This window comes from Elephantulus edwardii, unplaced genomic scaffold (genome assembly GCF_000299155.1).
Source record: "Elephantulus edwardii isolate Elephantulus edwardi_28Jun2011 unplaced genomic scaffold, EleEdw1.0 scaffold00037, whole genome shotgun sequence".
NCBI classification, from domain to species: domain Eukaryota; kingdom Metazoa; phylum Chordata; class Mammalia; order Macroscelidea; family Macroscelididae; genus Elephantulus; species Elephantulus edwardii.
In genome coordinates, this window is record NW_006399787.1 from 5,497,840 (window position 1) to 5,520,831 (window position 22,992).

General features: G+C 41.5%; 1 protein-coding gene across 3 annotated transcripts in view; it reads right to left on the reverse strand.

The window, feature by feature from the left end:
• Positions 1-22,992, reverse strand: part of NRXN3 (neurexin 3) — a 2,203,380-nt gene that overhangs the window by 1,751,932 nt on the left and 428,456 nt on the right. Inside the window, exon 7 of one of the 3 annotated variants that reach the window (XM_006884635.1) lies at positions 1,657-1,672. The exons of the other annotated variants lie outside the window; for them this stretch is intronic. Coding sequence (XP_006884697.1) covers positions 1,657-1,672 — 16 coding nt within the window. The remainder of the gene's footprint in view (positions 1-1,656; positions 1,673-22,992) is intronic. 3 annotated transcript variants of the gene reach the window in all.

Consider the following 22,992-nt stretch of genomic DNA (forward strand, 5'->3'; position numbering starts at 1 on the left):
AAAACACCAGGGAACTCATGCCTTCAAAGAGTAGATACTTATTGTCTTAGTTCTTAAGAAACTGGAGATCTGAAATCTGTGGAATTCTTTTGAGGATTTTGTGTCAAATTTGTTTCATGCATTTCTCTTCACTTCTGGAAATGACCAACAATCTTTGAAGGTCCTTGGCTTATAGCTATGCCCCCTCCAAACTCATTCCTCACAGACCACCTTCCCTCTGTGTCTTTGAGTAACTCTTCTTTCTGATAAGGATATTGTTGTTAGGTGCCACCGAGTCAAGTAGGACTCATAGCAACCCTATGAGCAGCAGATGTGAACCCTGTCCTACCTTATGCCATCCTCACATTCTCTGGCAATACTTGAGCCCATTGCTGAAGTCATTGTGTCAATCCATGTGGTGGAGCTCTCTTTTGCTGACCTTCCAGCTTTCAAAGCATTCCTTTCCAAGAAACAGTTTTTCCTACACTTTGCCAGCGTTTGTGAGGTGAAGCTTCATCCTCTTTACCTCCAAGAAGCATTCTGACTGCACCTTTTCCAAGACGTATCTGTGTGTTCTTTTGCCAGTTCATGAGATACGCTGTACTTGTCTCCAATATCACAACTCAAAGGGTAAACAAACTAACAATCCACACAAATGTGTGTGCACCAACACAACTCAAAACAGAAGAATTGATGGTTTTGACCTGTGGCAATTGATAAATCATTAAATGAGGACCCGTCCTCGTCCAGTACAATCATATATTTGAAGACCCTATTTCAAAAGCATCTCCAAGTTAAGCACTCAGGTTTCAACAAAAAAGCTATTTGTTGGAATACATGCAGTGACTCCACAGGAGAAATGCTTGCTTAGCTAGCTGCCCAAGTCAAGCGGCAGCCTGGAAAACCTATGGAACAATTCCACCGTACAAAAAGGATCTGGATGACTTGGTAGCTGCTGAGCCCACCTCTACCAAGTCCGTGAGTTCTCAACCTCAGCAACATCCACAGTACAAAACCAATTCCTATGAGGCCACACATTGCTGCTACGCTCCTCAGACCTAGTTCCCTCAAGGCTGACACCAGCCACCCCTCCCGGGACTCTCACAGGGTCTAATAATCCACAGCAATGGCTACATGCAATTCACAGGACCATGCTCTCACTGATGGGGTTGAGTAGGGAAGTTAGCAGGTTGAAAACGGGAGGTAATTGAAAGTCAAAATTTAAATAAAAATCCCATTCAAATACTATATTCTCAAAAACTCATTGTTGCCAAGTCAGAAACAACTCATAGCTCACCCTCCAGCTGGTTTTCAAAGACCAAGTCTCACAGGAGGAGGTTGCCCACCTTTGTCCTGCTGAGATTCACGTAGCCTGCCTTTGGGTCGGCTTGCCCAGTGGGCCACCAGAGCTCCCTAATACAGTTAGAGAAAAGGGAATAAAAATCCCATTTCCAAACAAAGCCATATTCACAAGTACCAGTGGTTAGGATTTAGGACTTCAAAATGAATGTAATTCAGTTTTATGAACTGAATTGAATGAGTAAATGCAAAGAAGTTTCTTGAACAGTGCCTAACAAGGAGGAAAACATTATTTAATGGTAATAAATGTGTTGTGTATGGCCCATAATGTGCTTTTTTGTGCCCTTATTATGAAGTATTCACATTCCCCTGCAATACCCCGCCCCGCCCCGACCTCAGACATCTACAGCACATAAGATCCAAGCCACCACTCCAGGGCAACGATTTACAGGTGAAGCAAACAGGGAACGACAGTTACATGAAATTTTAAAGACATCCTGAGTATTCTCAGTACTCACCATCAGAATCATAACTTAGGAAGGTTTCGAAACACATGTTGATGTAACACAGACACAAACGGACCTAGAACTAACTCTAGCATTTCTAGTTTCCGTGGACTGCATTTTCTACTACTGTGATATTTAGACCTGATTCTGTTACAACAATAGTAGCTGCCCCCTGAGATTTCTTACAAAGGAATTTGTATCACTTTGCAACCAATAAAAACTTTATTAGTGCATTTAATAAGTTTGGAGCTTGAGATGCTACTTCAATGGGAGCTAGTAATACTTTAAAAATGAATTCTTTTTCATTATAATTGTAATAAATGATCATTAGTAAAACAGTTACACAAATATCAAAAGAAGAAAAGAATTAATACCTTTCCCCTTTCCCTACTCACTGTTGTTCTGTTGTGTACTCTCGAGTCAGAGCCGACTCAGAGCTGACCTTCCAAGAGGTTTTCAGAGGCAGTTTGAATCACACGTGAGGAGATTACTTATCCTTCTCCCACAGAGCAGCTGGTGGATTCGAACCATGTGCCTTTGGGATTGCAGCGCAGCTTCTTGCCACTAGGCCATCAGAACTCCCTCCCCTCTGCACTAGATGTGCAAAAAGTCTGATGAACTTCATGTACAGTACACCTTCACTCCGTATTCTAGATTATTTTCTCATGAGGAACGTGACTCCTGGATCTTCATGGAAACTGACGACTAAGTTATGACTTGAACAGTCAGTCCCAGCACCTTGGAGTTGGTGACTGTGCATAAGGTGATGGGGCTTTGAATCTAAACTGGATCTCTAGCCTGAAAAGTGACAGCTTACCTCTGAACAACCACTGCATCTGCTTAAGATCTGAGGCCGCCATACTGAGCCTGAGTGGTGGGATGAGGGTTGTACCTCTAATCTAATTCTTATGCTGCCATGTACCAGAGTTCATCTCTCGGCCCTCTCACTCCCGGTCCCATCACTTCATTGTTCCATCCAGCCGCCCACGCTGCTCCCAAAGTGCCGTAATCACATATTGAAAGAGCCATGCAGATCCTACCATGGTCTTAAAAAAAATTGCTAACAGTTAAATCTGAGTTTAGATGCAGGTTGAAATCGGGTGAATGCTTTCCTTAGCAGCAGTGAACTGGAGAAGGCCGTACTTTGCCCTCAGGGAGATAGTAATGGAACCATTTAGTCAAAACCTATTCTCTTAGTGGTTTTAGCCTGGCTTTAGCTGGGAATGTTGCCCTTGACAAATAGCCGGCACCTCCAAGGTGTTCCTCAGCAAGTTATACCTTAAGGTGGAGCTCAGGTATATGTGTGTGTGTGTGTCAGGGGAGCGCGTGACTGGGCACATGTGAGGCTGGAGGCTAGCAGTAACGATTGCATTATACCTGCATCCTGTTTGATCAAACTTGGGGAGCTTGGGTCCACTGAGGCATGGAGCAGCTAGGTTCCTCCCTGACTCGATGCTCCTTTGCATCCGAATTCCGTAATGGGCTGGCAGGTGCCTGTACTCACAAACACGTGCTAAACAGAGCCGCGCTCCTCTGCAAGCCAGCTAGTACAGTGATAAACATGCACCCCAGAAGTGATGGGAAAGGGGGATCTCTGGACAGTTCTTTCTTAGAGGCTTCAGTTCCTCTGCTGTGGCTGGATGGAGCCACCTCAGGCCCCAGTCTCTTGGTCCTTCTTAGCTTTCTCTGTGTAACAGGCTTACAGAAAGACCCAAATGGATAAAAGTTAATCTTCAAAACTATCTGGACATCTCAGGGCAACTTATTCAGTTATATGGTTCCAGACCCTAACTTCCTCAGTTTAACATGCCTTGGACTTCCTGCAGTATCCTTGAGACAGCACCATCTTTTTGGTGTTCTCCAGGCCAAGAGCCCATCAGAGTGGGCCACTGTCTTTCTCATCACTGTGGCCAATTCTTAAGCAATTCCCTCCTCTCCAGAGGAAATACCTAAGGTTTCCTTCTTCTAATTGTATGTCCTAGAAATCATGTCAGGATGAAGAAGAAATATGAGCAAGGGCCTGCAGAAAAGAAACCCAAAACTCACTCCCAAAGAAGTAAGTTCAGAGTTTCAATGGACAGAGGCCCGTGTCTGATTTCCTAAGCAATTATTCAAAATAGCTGAAGTCAAGGTTATATAAACACCCTATCACAGCGGTCCATCCTTAATTGGCTCCTAGCAAGAAATACAATCAATCTAACCAATTTAAATGTCCTTAAGAAGCTTATCTGATTCTAGCCTAAATTTGCATAGCTTACCTTTGAATAGGTACTAAATAATTAATATAATTACACAGCATCCATGTGATGCTTATGATAAATTATGTGTCCAGAACCATGGCTACATCTGCTATGAGGCCTTAATGTGATTTAACAGATAAGACCCAGTATTTACCTGAACCATTTGTCAAATTGTGAACCTCCAGTGATTTATGCATCCCATTTCTCTATGTCTATGCATACTACAGTCACATAGCTGATTTAGAGGACTCAATCATTCCGTAAAATAGTCTCTAATGCACTGCTTATAAACCTAAGGATGCACCAGAAGCAAAGCATTCTTGCGAAACCAAATCAAACCCCACCACCAATGCTGCCCGGATGAAAACAAGCAAACAAAAGACAGCTGGATCCCACGGATCATACTGTGGCACTGTGTCAAGGAAGCACCAAACCAGGAATCTTCAGAACCGAGCTACTGTCCCAGTTTTGTTACAATTTGCCTATAAGATGGGGGAAAAGTTATTTCATTCCTCTGACCCTCAGTATAGACACACAATGGGAAAGTTTTGTGGAGTTATTTTCCCCCTTGTTTTTAAAAATTATTTGTTTTTTATTATTATTAATTTTAATGACAGTTTACAGAGATTTTGGATTTTCATTCATTCATTGTGGCATTTTTCTCCCTGTCCACCCCTCCCCTCCAGTTTGTTCTTCTCTTTGAAAAGCAAAAGAAAAATTCTTTCATTGTTATACAATCCTTCCCCTCAGGTCCACTCCACTATGCAGCCTTTGTTCTGGACTCCTGTCATGGCAATAATACCTAAACATATATTCCTTTCAAACAGTTCTCTCATCTGTTTCAATGCTGTATACATAATTACTCCCATCTTTCTCAGTCTCCCCCAACCCCTATGTCAGTCCCGTTTTACAACCATGGTGTAGCCACTATGGAAGGCTGTATGGTGCTTTCTCAAAAAGTTGCAAATAGAAATACCATCTGACCCAGCAATTCCACTACTAGGAATATACCTCAAATAAACCATAACCGCCACCCAAGCAGATATATGCATACCCATGTTTTTCCCCTTATTTTTAAGAACTTGTTCATAATTTCCCCCAAATAGGTAAATATTAAAATATGACCAGTGGCTATTTCCTTCCAACATTTCATGGCAGGAACTCTTTCATTTCTATCTGTAGTTCTATCCATCTCCATATCTCTACTGATAGCTATAGCTTAGGAATAATAGTGTGTGGAAGGTGAGGACGAGTTTTAAGCATCTATCTAGAAGAGATTGAGATTGTTCACAGCTTCAGTTTGCTCGCCTCCACAGTCAACACTCTTGGCACCAGCAGCCAGGAAATAAAAAAACGTATTGCAATGGGAAAGTCTGCTGTTAGGGACCTCTCTAAAGTACTCAAGAGCAACGGTGTCTCTTTGGAGACGAAGATGCGCCTGATACAGGCCATGGTCTTTGCAATCACTTGTTATGCATCAGAGAGCTGGAAAATGACTAGGGAGGACAGAAGGAGAATTGACGCCTTTGAGCTGTGGTGCTGGAGAAGAGTATTGAATGTACCATGGACTGCTAAGAAAACCGATTCATCCTAGAGAGGGTTAAACCAGGCTGCTCCTTGGAGGCAAGGATTCTGGGACTTTGTCTGACATACTTTGGACATGTTGCAAGGAGAGACAGGTCTTTGGAGAGGGACATCATGCTGGGTAGAGTAGAGGGACAGCGCAGTAGGGGAAGACCCTCTATGAGGTGGATTGATTCAGTGACTGGGGTAATCGGGATGGGTGTGTCAGAGGCAATGAGATTGGCACAGGATAGAGCATGGTTTAGGGCTGTTGTACATAGGGTCGCTATGAGTCGCAAACGACTCGACGGCACATAACAACAACAACAACAACAATCTAGATTACATTCTGCTGGAGAAAGCAGAGAGGGTCAGTGAAAGAGAGGAAGAGCCTCAATGCAAAGGATTGACACAGGAATTACTACAATAGACTGGAGTGTGACAGATCATGAGGACGGTACAGGGTAGAGCAAGGTTCAGATCTGTTGCTCATTGGGTTGCTTATATTTTTATCTACAGCTTTGCAATTTGAGGTATAATAAGGTCTAATTGATCATTGGCCTATGGAGGGAGGGTCCTCACCCTCCACAGAGGTTGAGGTGGAATGCGCAACCAATGACTCTCAAATGCAGCTAGAACTTATCCCTGTGTGGAGGCTTGTACTATTATGCAAAACAGATTTCAGCAGAGTTCCAGACTAAGGCATAGTAGAAAGAAATGTCTGATGGTTTACTTCTAAAAGTGACCAGTCCAACCTCTATGTGTCACAGTAATCCAATCCATAGTCAATCATAAGGATACTGCAGGACTGGGCAGCATTTTATTCCTTTGTGTATGGAGTTTAATTGAGTTAACAGTAAGTAGCATTAACATCTATATAATGAAATACCACCCAGACATGTGATATTATGGAAAAAAATACTTCTTAAAATAAAAAACCTATATAACATGTTAGATTGAGCACCAAATTAAACATAGGATGTTGCAATGTAATAGAATGAAAGACTGAAACATAAATGCCAATGTATTATTAGTGTTCTCTGGGTGGTGAGCTTATCAGAGATTTTTATACCCTTCACTTCATTGTGTGAAAATATTACCTTGAACATGTGCATGCTCAGAAATATTTTTCAAAATTTTGCTTAACGATTAAGGAGGAAAACCCTTAGCAGACAAGGCCAGCAGTACTGTTGACAGGACATGTGAGGGAAGTGGGGAGATGGATCAGAGTGGGCTGGTAACAATCAAAGCCCAGCGCTGCAGGGATGACAGGGGAAGGAGGCAGCACACGCTGATGGCAGCGGTCCTCTCAGACTGGAGCTGCTCCTTCACCTGCCTCTCTCCATCTCCTCCTTTGAAACTGAGGATGGGGAGAAAAAGGACAGCTGCATTATTAATGCATTAATTATGATAATATTCTGTGCACAACTAATCCATGTCAAACCATCCTCATGCTAAATTGAAAAGTGACATTTTTACTTCATGAATATTGCTCCATCAGTGACATTTATTGTACGTTCCCAATCTTGCAACACTGAATGTCAGGTCAACTATCAAGCGCTTGCTTTCTTTCCACTTTATGTCCTATTTTAAAGCAGCGTGCTGTCACTGTTAATTGTGATGCAAATGCAGAATGCACTTGGAGAAGTGAGGCCCTCTACTTCCTGAGCACCTTCATTGGGTTCCTGGGAAACTATTCTGTACCAAGAACACCTGTCTACTACCTCCTCTCCTTCTTTTCACAGGACATCACCACCCAAACACCACCTCACACAGCATGTCAAATGTTCCTTTTTGTTTCATTTTTCCACAGAACACATCACTGAGCAGACTGCATGCTTATTACATTTGTTGCCTATCACTCTCCACTAGAAAGCAAACTTTGTGCGGGCAGAGATGTTAACTCGGTCTCTGTCTGAGCTAGGGAGCCACATGGCACCCTGCCTGGTATTTCAAGAAATAGGGTCACTCCTCACAAAACACATCTGCAAATCATCAGGTTTATAAAACAAATCAAAATGTGTTTAATGTAAAGAGCTCTTCTTATATTGAAATATATTTACTACAGCTTGAAGTTAAAATGTTCTTTGTTTTATGATACAGTGGCAACAAAGTCAATAAAACATTTAAAAAAATCCTCCATTGACAATACAATGTTAATGACCATGATTAATTTTTTAAATATTATGTTTTATGTTGGACAATAAGGGAAGAAACCAAGGAGGAGCTGAACAGAAGATTTCAAAGGGCAGCATGGTAAACAAAGCAAAGTATTACAAAGAAATGTGCAAAGAACTGGAGTCAGAAATTCAAAAGGGCCAGACTCACTCAGCATTTCTTAGGCTGAAGGAACTGAAGAACAAATTCAAGCCTTGATTTGCAATATTTAAGGATGGTTTGGGCAGAATATTAAACTATCCAGGCAGCATTACAAGAAGATAGAAGGAATATACAGAGTCACTGTACCAAAAAGAATTGGCTGACACAGAAGAATTTCATGAAACATTGTATAATCAAGAGCCTATGGTGATGAAGGAGGAAGTTCAAGCTACTCTGAAGGAATCAACAAAAAAACAAGGCACCCAGGAATTGACTGCATACCAATTGATATATTTCAACAATTAGATGCTGTTCTGAATGTACTTACCATGTTCTACCAAGAAATTTGGAGAACAAACATCTGGCCAACTGACTAGAGAAAAAGCCATATTTGTTCCCATTTCAAAAAGTGGCCCAACAGAGGGTGGAAATTGTCGAACAAGATCATTAATATCACATTTAATCAAGATCCTGATGAAAATTATCCAAAAGTTACTGGAACAGCACACCAACAGAGAACTGCCAGATGTGCAGACTGGGTTTAGAAGAGGCTATGGTACTAGGGGTATTAATAACTAATGTTAAATGGATGTAGGTTGAAAGCAGAGAATACCAGAGGAATGTCTATCTGTGTTTCATTGACTATGCAAAGGCATTTTACTGCGTGAATTACAACAAACTGTGGCTAACTCTGAGAAGAAGGGCAATTCCAGAACACTTGATTGTGGTTAAGCAAAACCTATACTTAGACCAGGAGGCAGTTATCAGAACAATGCAAGAAAACACTGCATGGTTCAAAATCAGGAAAGGAGTACACCTCTGATGCATCCTATCTCCATACCTTTTCAATCAATATGCAGAACAGATCATCTGGTAGGCTGGGTTCTCTGAGGATTAATTTGGTATCAGGATTGGAAGAAAACTCATCAAAAACCTATATTATGTGGATGGCACAACTTTGCTTACCGAAACCAAGGAGAACCTGAAGCATTTGCTGCAGAAGGTCAAGAACTACACCCTTCAATATGGATTGAAGCTCAACATAAAAAAAACAAAACCAAAACACAATTCTCACCACTGAGCCAATTGGCAACATCATGATAGATGGGGATGAGATTGAGATTGTTAGCAGCTTCAGTTTGCTTGGCTCCACAATCAATACTCATGAAACCAGCAGTCAAGAAATCAAAAGTTGAATAGCATGGGGAAAGTCTGCTGTCAAGGACCTCTCCAAATTACTGAAGAGTAACAATATCAGTCTGGAGGCTAAGGTATGCCTGGTCCAATACATGGTCTTCACAGTTACTTGCTATGAATCAGAAAGCTGGACAATGACTGGAAATGATAGAAGGAGAATTGATGCCATTGAGTTGTAGTGCTGGAGAAGAGTACTGAATATACCATGGACTGCTAGGAACACAAACAGGTTTATCCTGGAACACAAACAAGTTTATCCTGGAAAGCATGAAACTAGGCAGTTCCTTGGAGGCAAGGATTCTGAAGCTTTGTCTGACATACTTTGGACATGTTGCAAGGAGGGTCTAGTCCTTGGAGAGGGACATTATGCTTGGGAGAGTGGAGGGATAGCACAAGAGTGGAAGACACTCAATGAGATGGATTGACGCAGTGACTGGGGTAATGGAGGTAGGTGTGTCAGAGACAGTGAGATTGGCACAGAATAGAGCAGGGTTCAGAACTGTTGTACACAGGCTCACAATAAGTCACAAGCAACTTAACATCACTTAATAATAACAGCAATCCTACTACAACCAACAGTAGCATTATGACTATTAAACGTATCACCACTGATGAGTTCTCTTTGATGAGAACATGAGAGTACATATAACCAAGTAAATGTATATTAAATCATCAAACATGGAAAGAAAAAGTAAGAACCCAAGCAACAAATATGCTCTCTTGAAGACTGGGTTTTGTTTTGTTTTATACTAGTTTATTTAAAAAATTCAAATACATAGTTTTTCACACCAGAACATTCCCATTTCCCTCACTCCACCATCAAATTGTACAACCCCAAGATTAACCTCCCTACCCCCCTGAACATCCTCACCCATCTGCTTCCATCTCCCCCCCCTCGCCTCGGAAGATTGTTGCTATTATCCATTTGGAACTTATACATACCGGACCCTTGAAAGGATTTTCAGAGGTAGTAAACCACAAGGAGGTGATTGCTCATCTTTTTCCTGTGGAGAAGCTAGTGGATTTGAACCATGTGCCCTTTGGTGTGCAGAGCAATTTCTTACCATTAAGCCACTAGCTTCCTCTAGGAAGATTAGAAGTCTCTCTAATGCAAAACAGGAATCCCTGGTAGTTTAGTCCACAGATCACTGCACTGCTAATCTAAAGGCTTCTCTGTGGAGTCATCCAGTCACTCCAAAGGAGAAAGGGGACAGACTCCTTTTATAACCTTGGAAAAGCCACTGGAATGTCACTTAAGAGTTGGATCAAACTCAATAGCAATAAGAGGGAGAGAGAGAATCTTATAAGCGTCCTGGGTCATCAAAAAAGAGGAAGATTCTCAATAGGATGGATTAATATAGGGACTGTGGTATTGTATTGAAGCACAGGTGTATTCAAGTCTGGTGCGGACCAGTCAGTGTTTTGTACCTAGGGTCACAGCAACAACAACATGTACTGGAATTAACTCACCAGTACTCAACAACCTCAACACCTCCTGGCTTGGTCTTATCCAAGAAAGAGTTTGGTTTTATATTCAGATTCAGAGAATCAATTGTTTTGGCTTCTGAGAACTGAGCACACCAGAGCTCCTTGTGCCCTGGACCAGGACCCTGGCATGTTGACACGTTAAGGGTAGGGTGGGGAGGGGACAGGCATTCTCACTGGGCTGTCTGATGGCCATGAGAAGGTCATGATCTTTCACGTGTGCAGCGTTTCTCTGCAGGGAGAAGCAAGAAAGCAATAGAGCGAGCCAGGGGGAGGGTGAAGAAAAAGAGAGAGAGGATGATGTGGAGTGTAGTGAGAGGAGGGGAGGGGTGGAGAGGGAAAAGATGGCAGAGAAGGCAGAGGAAGAGAGGAAGCTGGAGAAGAAGAGGAAGAAGGTGAGAAGAGAGAGAAAGCATCAGAGATGGAGTGAAGAATGGAACCTGTAACTGAAAGACAGAAGGAGAGAGGCGACAGGAAAGATGTGCAGTCAGGCAGCTAACTCAATGTTGCATCAGTAGAAACACCAGGTGTGAAGTGTAATTACTTTCCCCCCACCCCCAACTCTGTTCATGTTTTACAAACCAGAACTGACACTGGAACAAAGAGCCTTTAAAAGAAGCAGGCAGGATCTCTGTATGTAAATAGCCAGATACCTTGGGTCTAACCATAGTCTTTCTCAAAGAGTGGAGAAGACCATGGAGGCAGCTTTCCAACAAAAACCACAAGGACTGAGTGCATAGGTTTGGCAGTTTATACATCCATACAGCATAACAAAAAAAAAATATTGTTTAATTGTCAACCTTCAAATCACAGGGATCAGGAGGCAATAATGCAGTGAATTCTATGTAAATGAGGAAAGGTGAGATAAGATCCAGGCGCCTACAGCAAACAGGAGCTCTCGGACAGACTCAGCAAATGGGTCCTTCAAACCCTGGAGGAGTCTCACGACTAACACGCACCTTGTGCTGTGTGTGTTGTGTACCTGGGTATGATCATGTGGGATTGGAAAATCTCCTTTGCCTCTTCAATTCCAAAATAAAAATAAATGCTACCCCTAAATATCAATCAATATCTGGCATTTAATAAAGGCTCAGGGTGTATTGAGTTTAAAAAAACCCCAACACTAGAAATGTAGGAGACGTAGCCAAGTAGAATTGGAAACACAATTCCGGGCAATAAACTCTGACTTGTTTCCCACCCCATTGGAACATCCACCTTGCCAACTAAATGGATAGTAAACCCCCAAAGCCAACAAAAGCTGCATGTAAAACTTCAATCTGAACTTCACGTTTGTCATTCAAACTCAGAGCGATTGAACCTGCCAATTATCAATGTTCTCCTTCAAATATTTAAATTTCAATATATACGTTTCCTTTAAATATTCCTCTCTCTTCTCATCTCTGCACTCACTTCTTTAGTTTCCTCTTCATAATTTCTGCCTCAAGTTGTCAACCTCCAATTCATGTTCCAATAAGGGCTCAAGTTATCTTTAAAATAATCTATGGTTGTATCATATCCCTTTTCTAAAAGTGTCAATGACCTATCATCATTTGCCGAGTGATGTTGAATAGAATTTTATTAAAGAGTTTGATAACTAGATGAGAAATAGGAGCAAATAGCAATAATACAAGGAGATTGGCAGAACAGCCAAGATGGCATCACAAGGATGGACTGGTCAGGGCTCCCTGCTGCCCAGTAAGACAGTAGACATGTTACTTATTACTACAATCACCAGACACCAGATGGGCTCTGTCCCCATTCCTATCATCCCCAGTTCAACGAAGCCTGGCTTATGTGATTCTCTGATGCTGACAAAAAAAGAGGCTAGCCTTTTGGACTTCAGGAATAGGATGAAATGAACACTGGTGGCACAGAGAACTTAGTATCAGGCTGCCTACCAAACGGTAGAAGCTTTAAATCTACCAGCCGTTCCCAAAGGAAAAAAAAAATCAGTTTGCTTGTATAAATACTCCCAGCTTTGGAAACCCTACGGGGCTATTCTACTGTGCTCGTAGAATCAATATGAGTTGGGATGGAGTACAAGGGAATTAGGAGGATTTTTGGGGGCGTAGACATTTAATGGAATGAGGATCCCATTTCACTTTAAGACTTACACTAATAAATGTCACAAACATACAAATTCAACTCTTACTGGGAAAGTTTTAAAAAAAATACAAGTAAAATCACTTGATAAATTTGTGAGTTAATATTTTTCTGTCTCCCAGAGCTCTGATAATGCAATAGTTAACACATTTAGCTAATGAGCAAAAGGTCAGCGGTTTGACCTCTGTATCCACTCCATGGGAATATGATGAGGCATTGGAAGCCCTGCAGGGCAGTTCTACTATATCGTATGGACTGTCATGTGTCAGAATTGACTCAACGGCAGTGGAATTGATTTTTGTCAGGTCTATGTCTCAGGACATGATGAGCACAATAAAGACCCAAATTTACTTATGTCCTTTCCCCAATCTTCAATGCAGCATTGACCGCAGACTGCCCATCTTTCTCTGTCAGGGTTCTTTAAGGTGGAACATGCCAGATGTTGCTGGACAACTGTTAGATCACCCAAACTTTCCTCATGGACTAAGAATTTAAGTCTAAAATTAATCTGTTAGAACTATTTTAATGTCTCATCTGACTAAGCTAAAGCCGAAAACACAGTTTAAAAACTCTAAACAGATAAGATGTTTCAAGAAAAAGCAGTCTGCCCTTTTCAGCACCTACTATGTAGCAGATGTCCTGCACATGATAGGTCCATTTAGTCTTGTTAGATACGTAGAGAGATGCGTTACTTTGATTCATGGAAACCTTATACAAAGCAGATTTAAGTGTTGCATCATCCTCACAATAGCTGGCATGTTCAAGTCCATTGCCACGGCCACATGGCCATTGTATCAATCCATCCCTTCTAAGGCCTCCCTCACACTTGTCAGCTCTCTGCTTCACCAAACACTATGCTCTCCTGCAGTGACTCGTCCCTCCTGATGACATATCCAAGCAAGTAAGCGAGACAATGTTCTGCAGTGTTTTCACTGGATTCTCTTCACAAGCTGATGCTCTAGCATTTTTGTAGTTTGCCTTAGTCTGGTCTGGAAAGTCTACCAGCACCTGCAGTCATGGGTTAGCCTGCATTTTAAATACCAGTGGCTTAGCTTCTGACATTGTGACAACACCATCACAGTATGTCAAACTGACAAATCTTGTTGCTGTTGACTGTGACTCAATGACCACCCTACAAACAACAGGTAGAACTCTGCCCTTTTCTGCCCTATTCTCACAATCTTGGCCATGCTCAAGCCCATTGTTCCAGTCATCCCTGTGTTAATCCATCTTGCTGAGGTTCTTTTCTTTCACGAACCCTGTTCTTTTTCTAAGCATGATGTCTTTTTCCTACAAATGGTACTTCCTGACAACATGCCCAAACTATGCAACCAGTTTCACCTCCCTTGTCTCTAAGGAGCATTGTCAGACGGGTTGTGGATGTTTTTACTGTTGCTAAGTACCATCAAGATGGAACAAACTCATAGCTAGCCCTCCAGTGGATTTTCAGAGGCAGTAAATAGCATGAGAAGAAATTGCTCATCTTTCTCCCAGGAAGCAGCCGGTGGATTCCAACTGTGTACCTTTGGGTTGACAGCACAAATCCTTATCACTAAGCCATCAGAGCTCCAATGTACTTAAGACATTTTGAAATAGAGCAATCTCCATTTTCAGGTGAGAAAAACCTACCCATGTATTCGTACTCATGTGGAAGTAGTCTCTGGAACAGAGGTGTCAACATTCCCTGAGAATTGCTTAGAAATTCAAAATCATGGGCCACACTCCAAATAAACTGCATCAATATGGCATTAGATTTCTTGACAGCTACTTCCATTAGAACTGATTTGGGGTCCAAATAAAGTTGTATCTTTGTCATTCCAATATCATCCCCCTTATTTCAATATTGCTTACTGGTTTAATTGTGAGATTATTTCTTTTCTTTATGTTGAACTGTAACCCACACTGAAGCCTAAAAATCTGACCTTTATTAGTAGAAATGTCAAGTCTTCTTCATTTTCAGCCTGGTTGTGTCCTGTGCATATTGCAGCTTGCGAGTGAGTTTTCTTCCAATCATGTTGCTGTGTTCTGCAAACAATATAGTTTCTTGGACTATTTTCTATGCACACAGATGGACTAAGAATGGCAAGAGGATACAACTTTGAAGCACATCTTTCCTGATTTTATACCACATAGCATCTCTTTGTTCTGTTTGAACCACCACCTCTTGGTCTAACTTGGATGTCTTCACCAATGGTCTGCCCAGGGTTACTCTCTGCACATCCCTGGGCATTGCTGGCTCAAGGACTTCTGGTTAGTAATGTCAATATGGAAAGGGGCAGTCAGCATAACATAATTCTGCTACTATACTGGTAATAAATTTTGCCTCCTATCATTATTATTTATGATAAAGCCATTTAAACCCCACTCAGTAAAAGGTTTAACAAGCCCATTAAGAACTGGAAACCTATTTCCTGCCTGGCACTGTTTACATACCTCACTAGGAGACACTCATGAGCTGGGGGAGCCCCATTAGCTTTAACCAAGAGTCTCGGCAGGAGCCCAAAGAAGCAAAAGAAATCCCTCAATTGGAATGACTGTGGTCAGTGAGGTCATAGTTCCTGTCTGGCTGGACTGGACTCTAGGCTGAAGCTCCAGAAATGTGTCAGGGTTGCCATACATGCTGGGGACATGAGTCTTCATCTATTTCCAGCCTCCAAAGCCTATTGGGCACAGTCAATAGCACAAACATCTTTGGTAGAAGTCATGACATATCAAAGACCAGACTTTGTTAGTTCCCTATGTACTCTTCCTCATCTCCCCCCCCCCTTTTTAAATTGGTTTACTATTATTATTATTATTATTAATTTTAATGAAAATTTACAGAGATTTTGGATTTCCATTAATTCATTGTTGCACTTTTCTCCCTGCTCACCTCTCCCCTCCAGTTCGTTCTTCTCTGTGAAAAGTAAAAAAAAAATTCCTTCATTGTTATACAATCCCTCCGCCTAAGTCCACTCCACTATGCAGCCTTCGTTCTGGACTCATGTCATGACAATAATACCTAATCATATATACCTTTTAAATAGTTTTCTCCCTTATCTGTTTCAATTCAGTATACGTAATTTATCCCCTCTTTCTCAGTCTCACTCCCAACACCTATGTCAGTCCCATTTTACAACAGTGGTACCATGCAGTATTTGTCCTTTTGTGACTGAGATATTTAACTCATCCTTATCTTTTAACCAATCACTATCAAATTTATTCTAGCTAATGAAGATCATATGCATGTCAGAATAGAACTCTGTTCTCTCTACAGTTTTCAGGGGCTGATTTTTTGAAAGTAAATAGACAGGCTTTTCTTTTAAATGCCTCTTGATAACCTCCCACCTCTAACATTTTCTTGAGTTACTCATTTACACTACACAGGGCCTGACCTCTCCCCCTACCTTTAAGAAACTGCATTTCTTACCACTATCTGACTCTTTCGAGAGCTCTGGTGACTAGGGGTAAGAAATGGGCTTTAATCCCAAAGGCACATAGTTCAAATCCACCAGCTGCTCTGCAAGACAAGGATAGACAATCTCATCCCCTGAGATTTACTGTCTCTGAAAATCTTCTGGAGGGTCAGCTGTGTACCAGCTGTGGGTTAGTTCCACTTCAACAGTACTCAACAACAACCAACAACAACCTGACTCTCTCTGTCCTTTTGAATTCTCCTGGCCACTCCAGACCTATCTATCTACAACTCTCTCAAGATTTGGTTGTTAACTGAAAGGCCCGGATTTGAATCCACCAGATGTCTATAGGCCATCTCTTCCTGTAAAGATTTAATGCCTCAGAAACTAAATTAGAAGCTTACGACATTCTGGAATTGACTCAAGAATAGTAAAGTTGGTGTTTTTATTTAGAGACGATTCAGGAGTCACCTCTCTGGGGATTTTCATTTTGAATAGCAAACTTTAATGTTTCCTAGGGGTTAGAGTCCAATCATCTGCATGCAGGTGAGATTACTCTGGAAAAATTTTGATCCAAAAGCTTTCTGCGTCATCTTGCCATTACCCAAACCAAATCACCCACTGGACCCAAACTCTCCAACAGGTCTGTGCACTCAGTGTCTTCCCATTAAGTGAAGCTTTCTTCCCAGCAGAGGGCAGCAACTGCCAGAGGCTAGAGCCAGTGGCTTGCAACCATCTCAGAAGCCTGGAAAGGGAAGAAAGAGATGAGGAGGAACGAAGGAGGGGGGCAGAGGAGGCACTGAGAGCTTGCTACTCCATCACTTGCTGTCTGCTCCACTTCTGGCGGAGTCTAGCTTTCCCATCAGTGCTCCCCACACCCCGGCGCTTTCTGGCTGGTGGCCCTTACCCTGAATGGTCAGTTTGGAAGGGTTTGGATTATTAATCTGACTCAACAAGCACCGGCACACTTAAACCTCTTAGCTGTTTCTTACTCTGCTGCTGCTGCCTCGTGGAAACCTTGGAGAGAAAGCAGAGAGGCAAAAGGGCCCAACAACATGTAGTCAGGGCTGGTTTCCACATCCGCTGCTTTTCACCATTTTCATGAGAACTGAGCTGAGGACAGTAGACTCCTAAGATCTAAGGTCACTATTGGCCCTTGTTGGGCTGCAGCCAAGGTCAACATCAACATCTTGGGCTCTTGGAGTGTTCTCTGAGGTAGGAGGAGAAAGCTTAACACAGTCTCCCATGGTTTTAGGGAACAAAGTATACAACATCTGTTCTACCAAGCACCTAAAAAGTATTCATACAGATGGAAATTTATGTGGGTAGAGGAAGCAACAGCACAATATTCTGAAACGTTTAAAGGCTAAACGCTGCTTTCATCCAGTGTTCAAGGCTTAATAAGGGTCCAATTTCCTCACAGACTTTTTCTTTTAAAAGAAAAAAAAATAATTTGCTCCTGAATGGATTCCAACTTCTGGTTCCCCTTAATATACTAAAATAATGTCAGGATTTTCAGTGACTGATTTTTCCAGAAGTAAATCACCAGGCTTGTAAGACTCAAGCCTTTAACTCTATGGTTAGCAGCTGTAGTATATTAAATATTTGCCTCACCCGGGGATTCCTCTCCTATCTTAGCTGATATATTTGCAGCTGTCAACATTTCAGACATGGTTGCTGACATCCTGTTTTCAGACATCCTTCTTCTAATATTTATCTAACTATAATATTTCAGACATCCCTTTTCTACTATTTATCTATCAAATCTCAAGTCATACCACATCCCAGTTCCTCATCTGATGTATAATAATGCAGGGAGGCATATAGAACTGATACGGGGCTGCATACAGAACAGTCCTCAATAAATATTAGCTGATGCTTACAAGATGCTACCTGCATGATTCCTGGCTTTCTTATAGTGTTTTACAACAATTAGAGTTCATTTATATTCATTACCACATGGCACCTCAAAGAAATCACGTAAGGCAGTCAGTCATTATTAAATCCATTATATAGATGGGGAACTTAAGGCACAGAGAGGTTAACTGTGTGTCAATGGTAGAATTAAAACAGAAACATATACGTGGCAGTCTACTCCAATTGAATTTAAGGATACAGCCTGATGATCCAATTCCCTTCCAAAGGATCAAGACACCTTGATTGTCAAACACTGGATGGGTTAAGCCCTAGGCACTTTCAAAATTCTTACACACCTCAAAAAGTTGCAAATAGAGATACCATTTGACCCAGCAACTCCGCTACTGGGAATATACCCCAAAGAGACCCTGACATCCAAGCAGATATATGCACACCCATGTTTATCAAAGCTTTGTTCACAATAGCAAGGAGTTGGAAGCAACCTAAGTGACCATCAACAAACGAATAGAGAAGCTGTTGTGTATTCACACAATGGAATACTATGCTGCATTGAAAAAAAAGGAACTCATGCAATATTATTCAAAATGGGTGACCCTGGAGGACATTATGCTGAGTGAAATATCTCAGTGACAAAAGGACAAATACTGTATGGTGCCACTGTTGTAGAATGAGGCTGACATCAAGGTGGGGGTAAGACAGAAAAACTGGATAAATTATGTAGACTGCATTGAAGCCGATGAGGGAGAGAACAGTTTAAAAGTAACATATTTTAGGGCATTATGATTATCATAAGAGTTTGGAATGAGGGTTACAGAGTGGAGTATACTCGGAGTGGGGGTGGGGATTGTATACCAATGATACTTTTTTCTTTTGCTTTTCAAGAAGAGAGAACTGAGGGGGGGGTTTGCGGGGAGAAAAGTGCAACAATGAATGAATGGAAATCCAAAATCTCTATAAATGTTCATTGAAATTAATAAAAAAAAAGAATTAAAAAAAATTCTTACACACACTAGCAGAGCTCTTCACCTGAACCATCAAGTTCAGGGGTCATGGTATAGCTCTTATTAATTAATTGAATAATCAGAGAATGACTCAGATGAAATGTCTTGTTCTAGATACGTTTATCATTTCCAAACTAAGCAACCTGACACCACAGCAAGCCTCTTAGAAGCCTTCCACTCGTTTCCTTTTTGATCTGTCCACTTCCTCAATGAACTTTAAACAGATACCTTCGATGTGCAAAGAATTGTTTTATTCGACAGAATCTAGGTTTGAAACAAACTTGGAACAGCTATTCCTGCCTCTAAAGTATCTCTACCACCCATCAGCCAGCTTGTCATGCTATGGTTGTATGGTGGCTCGGGTGTTTCTGTGATGCTGGAAGTTATTTCACTGGTCTTTCAGTTACTAGCTTGGTCACTTGTGATGGACAAGTTTTAGTAAAGCTTCTAGACTAAGATGGACCAGGAAGAAAAGCCTTATGATCTATTTCTGAAAACCACTTCATGAAAAACTTAGGTGTTAAAGCAGAACATTGTCCAATATAAGGCTGAAAGACGAACCCCACTGTCACCTCCCAGGTTGAAACATTCTTAAAATACAGAGCAGCTGCAAAGACAGACTTGAGTGTAGCAGTGACCGTGAAGATGTACAGGACTGGGCACCGTTTCATCCTGTTGTGAGTGAGTCAGAACTGACCTGAGAACAACAAACAGTAACAATGGAAAAGCAGTTTATAAACTGGTTCAGTAGACAACATATGGGCATACAAGATAGCATACGTTAGTATATGTCAAGTGCCAATGAGCAGTCACACTGTAGAGCACTTTAGTTGTTTAGAAAAGAGCAGCAGTGAATGCTGAGATTGTCAGAGGAGGCTTACTGCACGTAATCTGATCCCTTAAAGCTATGAGCAAGAGTTGGAAATATGAGGTATAATGAAAGGATTCTAAACATGAGGAAGTATATTTATGAAGACTTAACGCCACCACCACGAGCTACGTCTGCTCAAAGGTTAGGTAGGAGAATGTTCAAACAGTACTAGAGAGACAGTGAAGACATGAACCAAGTAAATCAGGGGGCCAAGGACAAGTGGGAGTCAGCTGAGAAATGCACATCAGATGTAAGAACCTCAACATCAAGAAATTAATCATTGATCCAATTAGCAAGTTCAAAGTGCGTAAGATTCTCAACTCTGCAACTCCGAGAGATGTGAATGGCAGCATTCCGTTAAATTAATATGATAGCAGCATGGTAGAATGGTAGCATTCTGAGACAATATCTCATGGGTAAGGAATATAACCAGTGATGACTGTAAGATACCGGAAAAATTGTGATCCCAATCTAATGTAAACACTCCTCGAAACAACGGAAAGAACAGGTAGCAAGCAGAATAGGAAGCAAGCTACTTCCAGATAGACACCATTCTAGAAGCCTCTCTCCAATGAAGAAGGCATTGGGGGCCACTTTTGGCAAAGCTTAGCTTTATAACTTTCACAGAGGGGAATAAAAGAGGGAAGAGACAAAAGCCATTCATTTAAATCAGCTAGGTACTGGAGTCAAACCCAGAATTCATCTCTTCTCTCCATTATTACTGTGCTTTATTATTATTATAAGGGAGAGGCTGCTATTCACCAGACCCCTTCTTCCCTCTAAGTATTTAAAATGCTGCTGTTACAGTAAATATCACCTCCAGCATATTTGTCTTGGATGAAAAGGGTGTGATTTAGAATACCTAATTGAAATGTGCTACAGGAGATAAGGAGACTGCAGAGAGTGACATTTAAAGGTAGGAGACACCATGGACGAGATGAAATATTACCATTGCTGCCTCAAAGCCAAAAGCCATTTTCACAGAATGGAAGCATTCCCTGGTCCACCTCCTCCTTCCAGCTCCCAGACATCCCTGCTTCCCCGGGCTACTGCCAAAAGGTTTCAACCATCTCTGTCTTGCTTTAGAATCTCCTCCTAGGTGGAACTGAAAAAGGTAAGGATCAGATAGAAGGTAATTATACCACACAAGTCCTCTTTTACTCCTAAGTATACATCTCAAAATCTCAGGTCTTATTTCTTGGTAAGTTGCTAACGTGGAGGTAGATAGGCCAGACATAAGAGAAAAGGAAAAGATCCGTCAGCGCATCTCGGTAGATCTCATGGAAGAACTGCTCTGTACCCTGTAGAAGAAAACTAGGAAGAGACTAAACGTTGCCTGTCCTTAACAACAAGTAAAGTCTATCAATTACTAATTGGATTGATTGACTTCTCAACGGATGGATCTGGATCAGTACTAATTCACCACTCACTGTTTTCACCCCAAAGCAAACTCTAATTCACTGCCATCAAGCCAGTGCTGACTCATTATGACCCTTCGTTAGGGGTTTTCAAGGCTGTGAATTGCAATGGGTAGAGACAGTCACCTGTCATAACACGAAAATAGGAACTTTACCCAAGGAATATGTAGATACAGCTAGGGAAAGATGAGCAAAAGTGCCAATTAATTTCTTTTCTCACTTGATGATATGATAGAAAAATAAGCAAAAGAAGCAATTGTTCAGGTTTCAAGCAGAATTTAGAGAAAATAGAGAAGAGTTGGGAATTGAAATGTTCGAACTGAAAATATTTTTCATCCCTAGTCTTTCTAGCCAGAAAAAGATTCTAAAATAAGAAATAGGCTCATGGTATAGACCAAATTCAGAACTTTGTCTATACAATTTACCCTTCGGAGAGCATTCAGATCAAAGAAATGTCCTAGCGCTTTGCTAACGCCTAGAAAGATTAAGATGTTGCCTTATAGAACTTCTCAACGAGGAATATAAAGACTTCCCAGGATCATAAAAACAATTCATTGCCATTGAATTGGAACAGCCTTATAGCTTACCAGTAGGTTTCTGAGGCTATAAATCACAGTAGTGGGTACTGTTGATCTTTCTCCCAAGAAGCCACTGGTGGATTTGAACTGCCAGAGAGGTACGGACTTGGGGGTTAGCTGCACAGCTCCTGACTGATGAAGCCACCAGAGTACCTGTCTCCACATTGAGGGTCTTGTTTTCTTGGTTATTCTAAATGAGTTCTAGGCTTTAAGGTTTTTATATCAGGTGTTAAATTCTAACTATCTATTGCTGTATAACAAACCACCCCAAATTATAGTGACTTAAGCAATGAATTGTTTTTGTTCTGTGGACTGGGAACTGCTGAGTTGTTCACCCTCATATCTGTAGATAGTTGGCAATTGAACCCAAAGTCATGGGAAACTTCAACTATACCTGGGAAATAACCTTGAAGAATCAGAAAACAGAAACTCCAAGATCAGTTATAGGCTTCTCCCAGAAGTGTCACAGCACTATACTGTAATATTATGGTCAAAGAAGTGATAGCTCCCAGCCAGGTTTAAGAGTGTGAAATGAGAGATCCAACCTCTCTAATTTAATGAAGTATCAAGAGGTACTGCAAAAAAGTGTGTGCTGCTTTTGTTGTTAGGTGCCTTAGAGTACAACTCACAGTGACCCTATGAACACATCTGAACAATGTTCTATCCATTGTCATCTTCACATTTCCTGACACACTAGAACCCATTGCAGCAGTCACCATGTCAATTCACCTGGTCAAGGGTCTTCCTCTCCTTTGCCAACCTTCCACCCTTCCAAGCACCATGTCCCACTCCAAGGAATAACCTCACCCTGAACTAAGTGAGATGAAGCCTCAACATCTTTGCCTCGAAAGAGCACGCCACCCTTGTTCTTTTGACAGTCCATGGGTTCAGTCCTTCTCTAACACCACAGCACAAAGGCATCAATTCTTCTTCTGTCATCCCAATTCATTTCGTTATAAAAGTTTTTGTAGTAGGAAATAATATTGTTGTTGTTGTTATGTGCCATCGAGTCGTTTGCGACTCATATCGACCCTATGTTACAATAGCCCTAAACCCTGCTCTATTCTGTGCCAATCGCATTGCCTCTGACACACCCATCCCGATTACCCCAGTCACTGAATCAATCCACCTCATAGAGGGTCTTCCCCTCCTGCACTGTC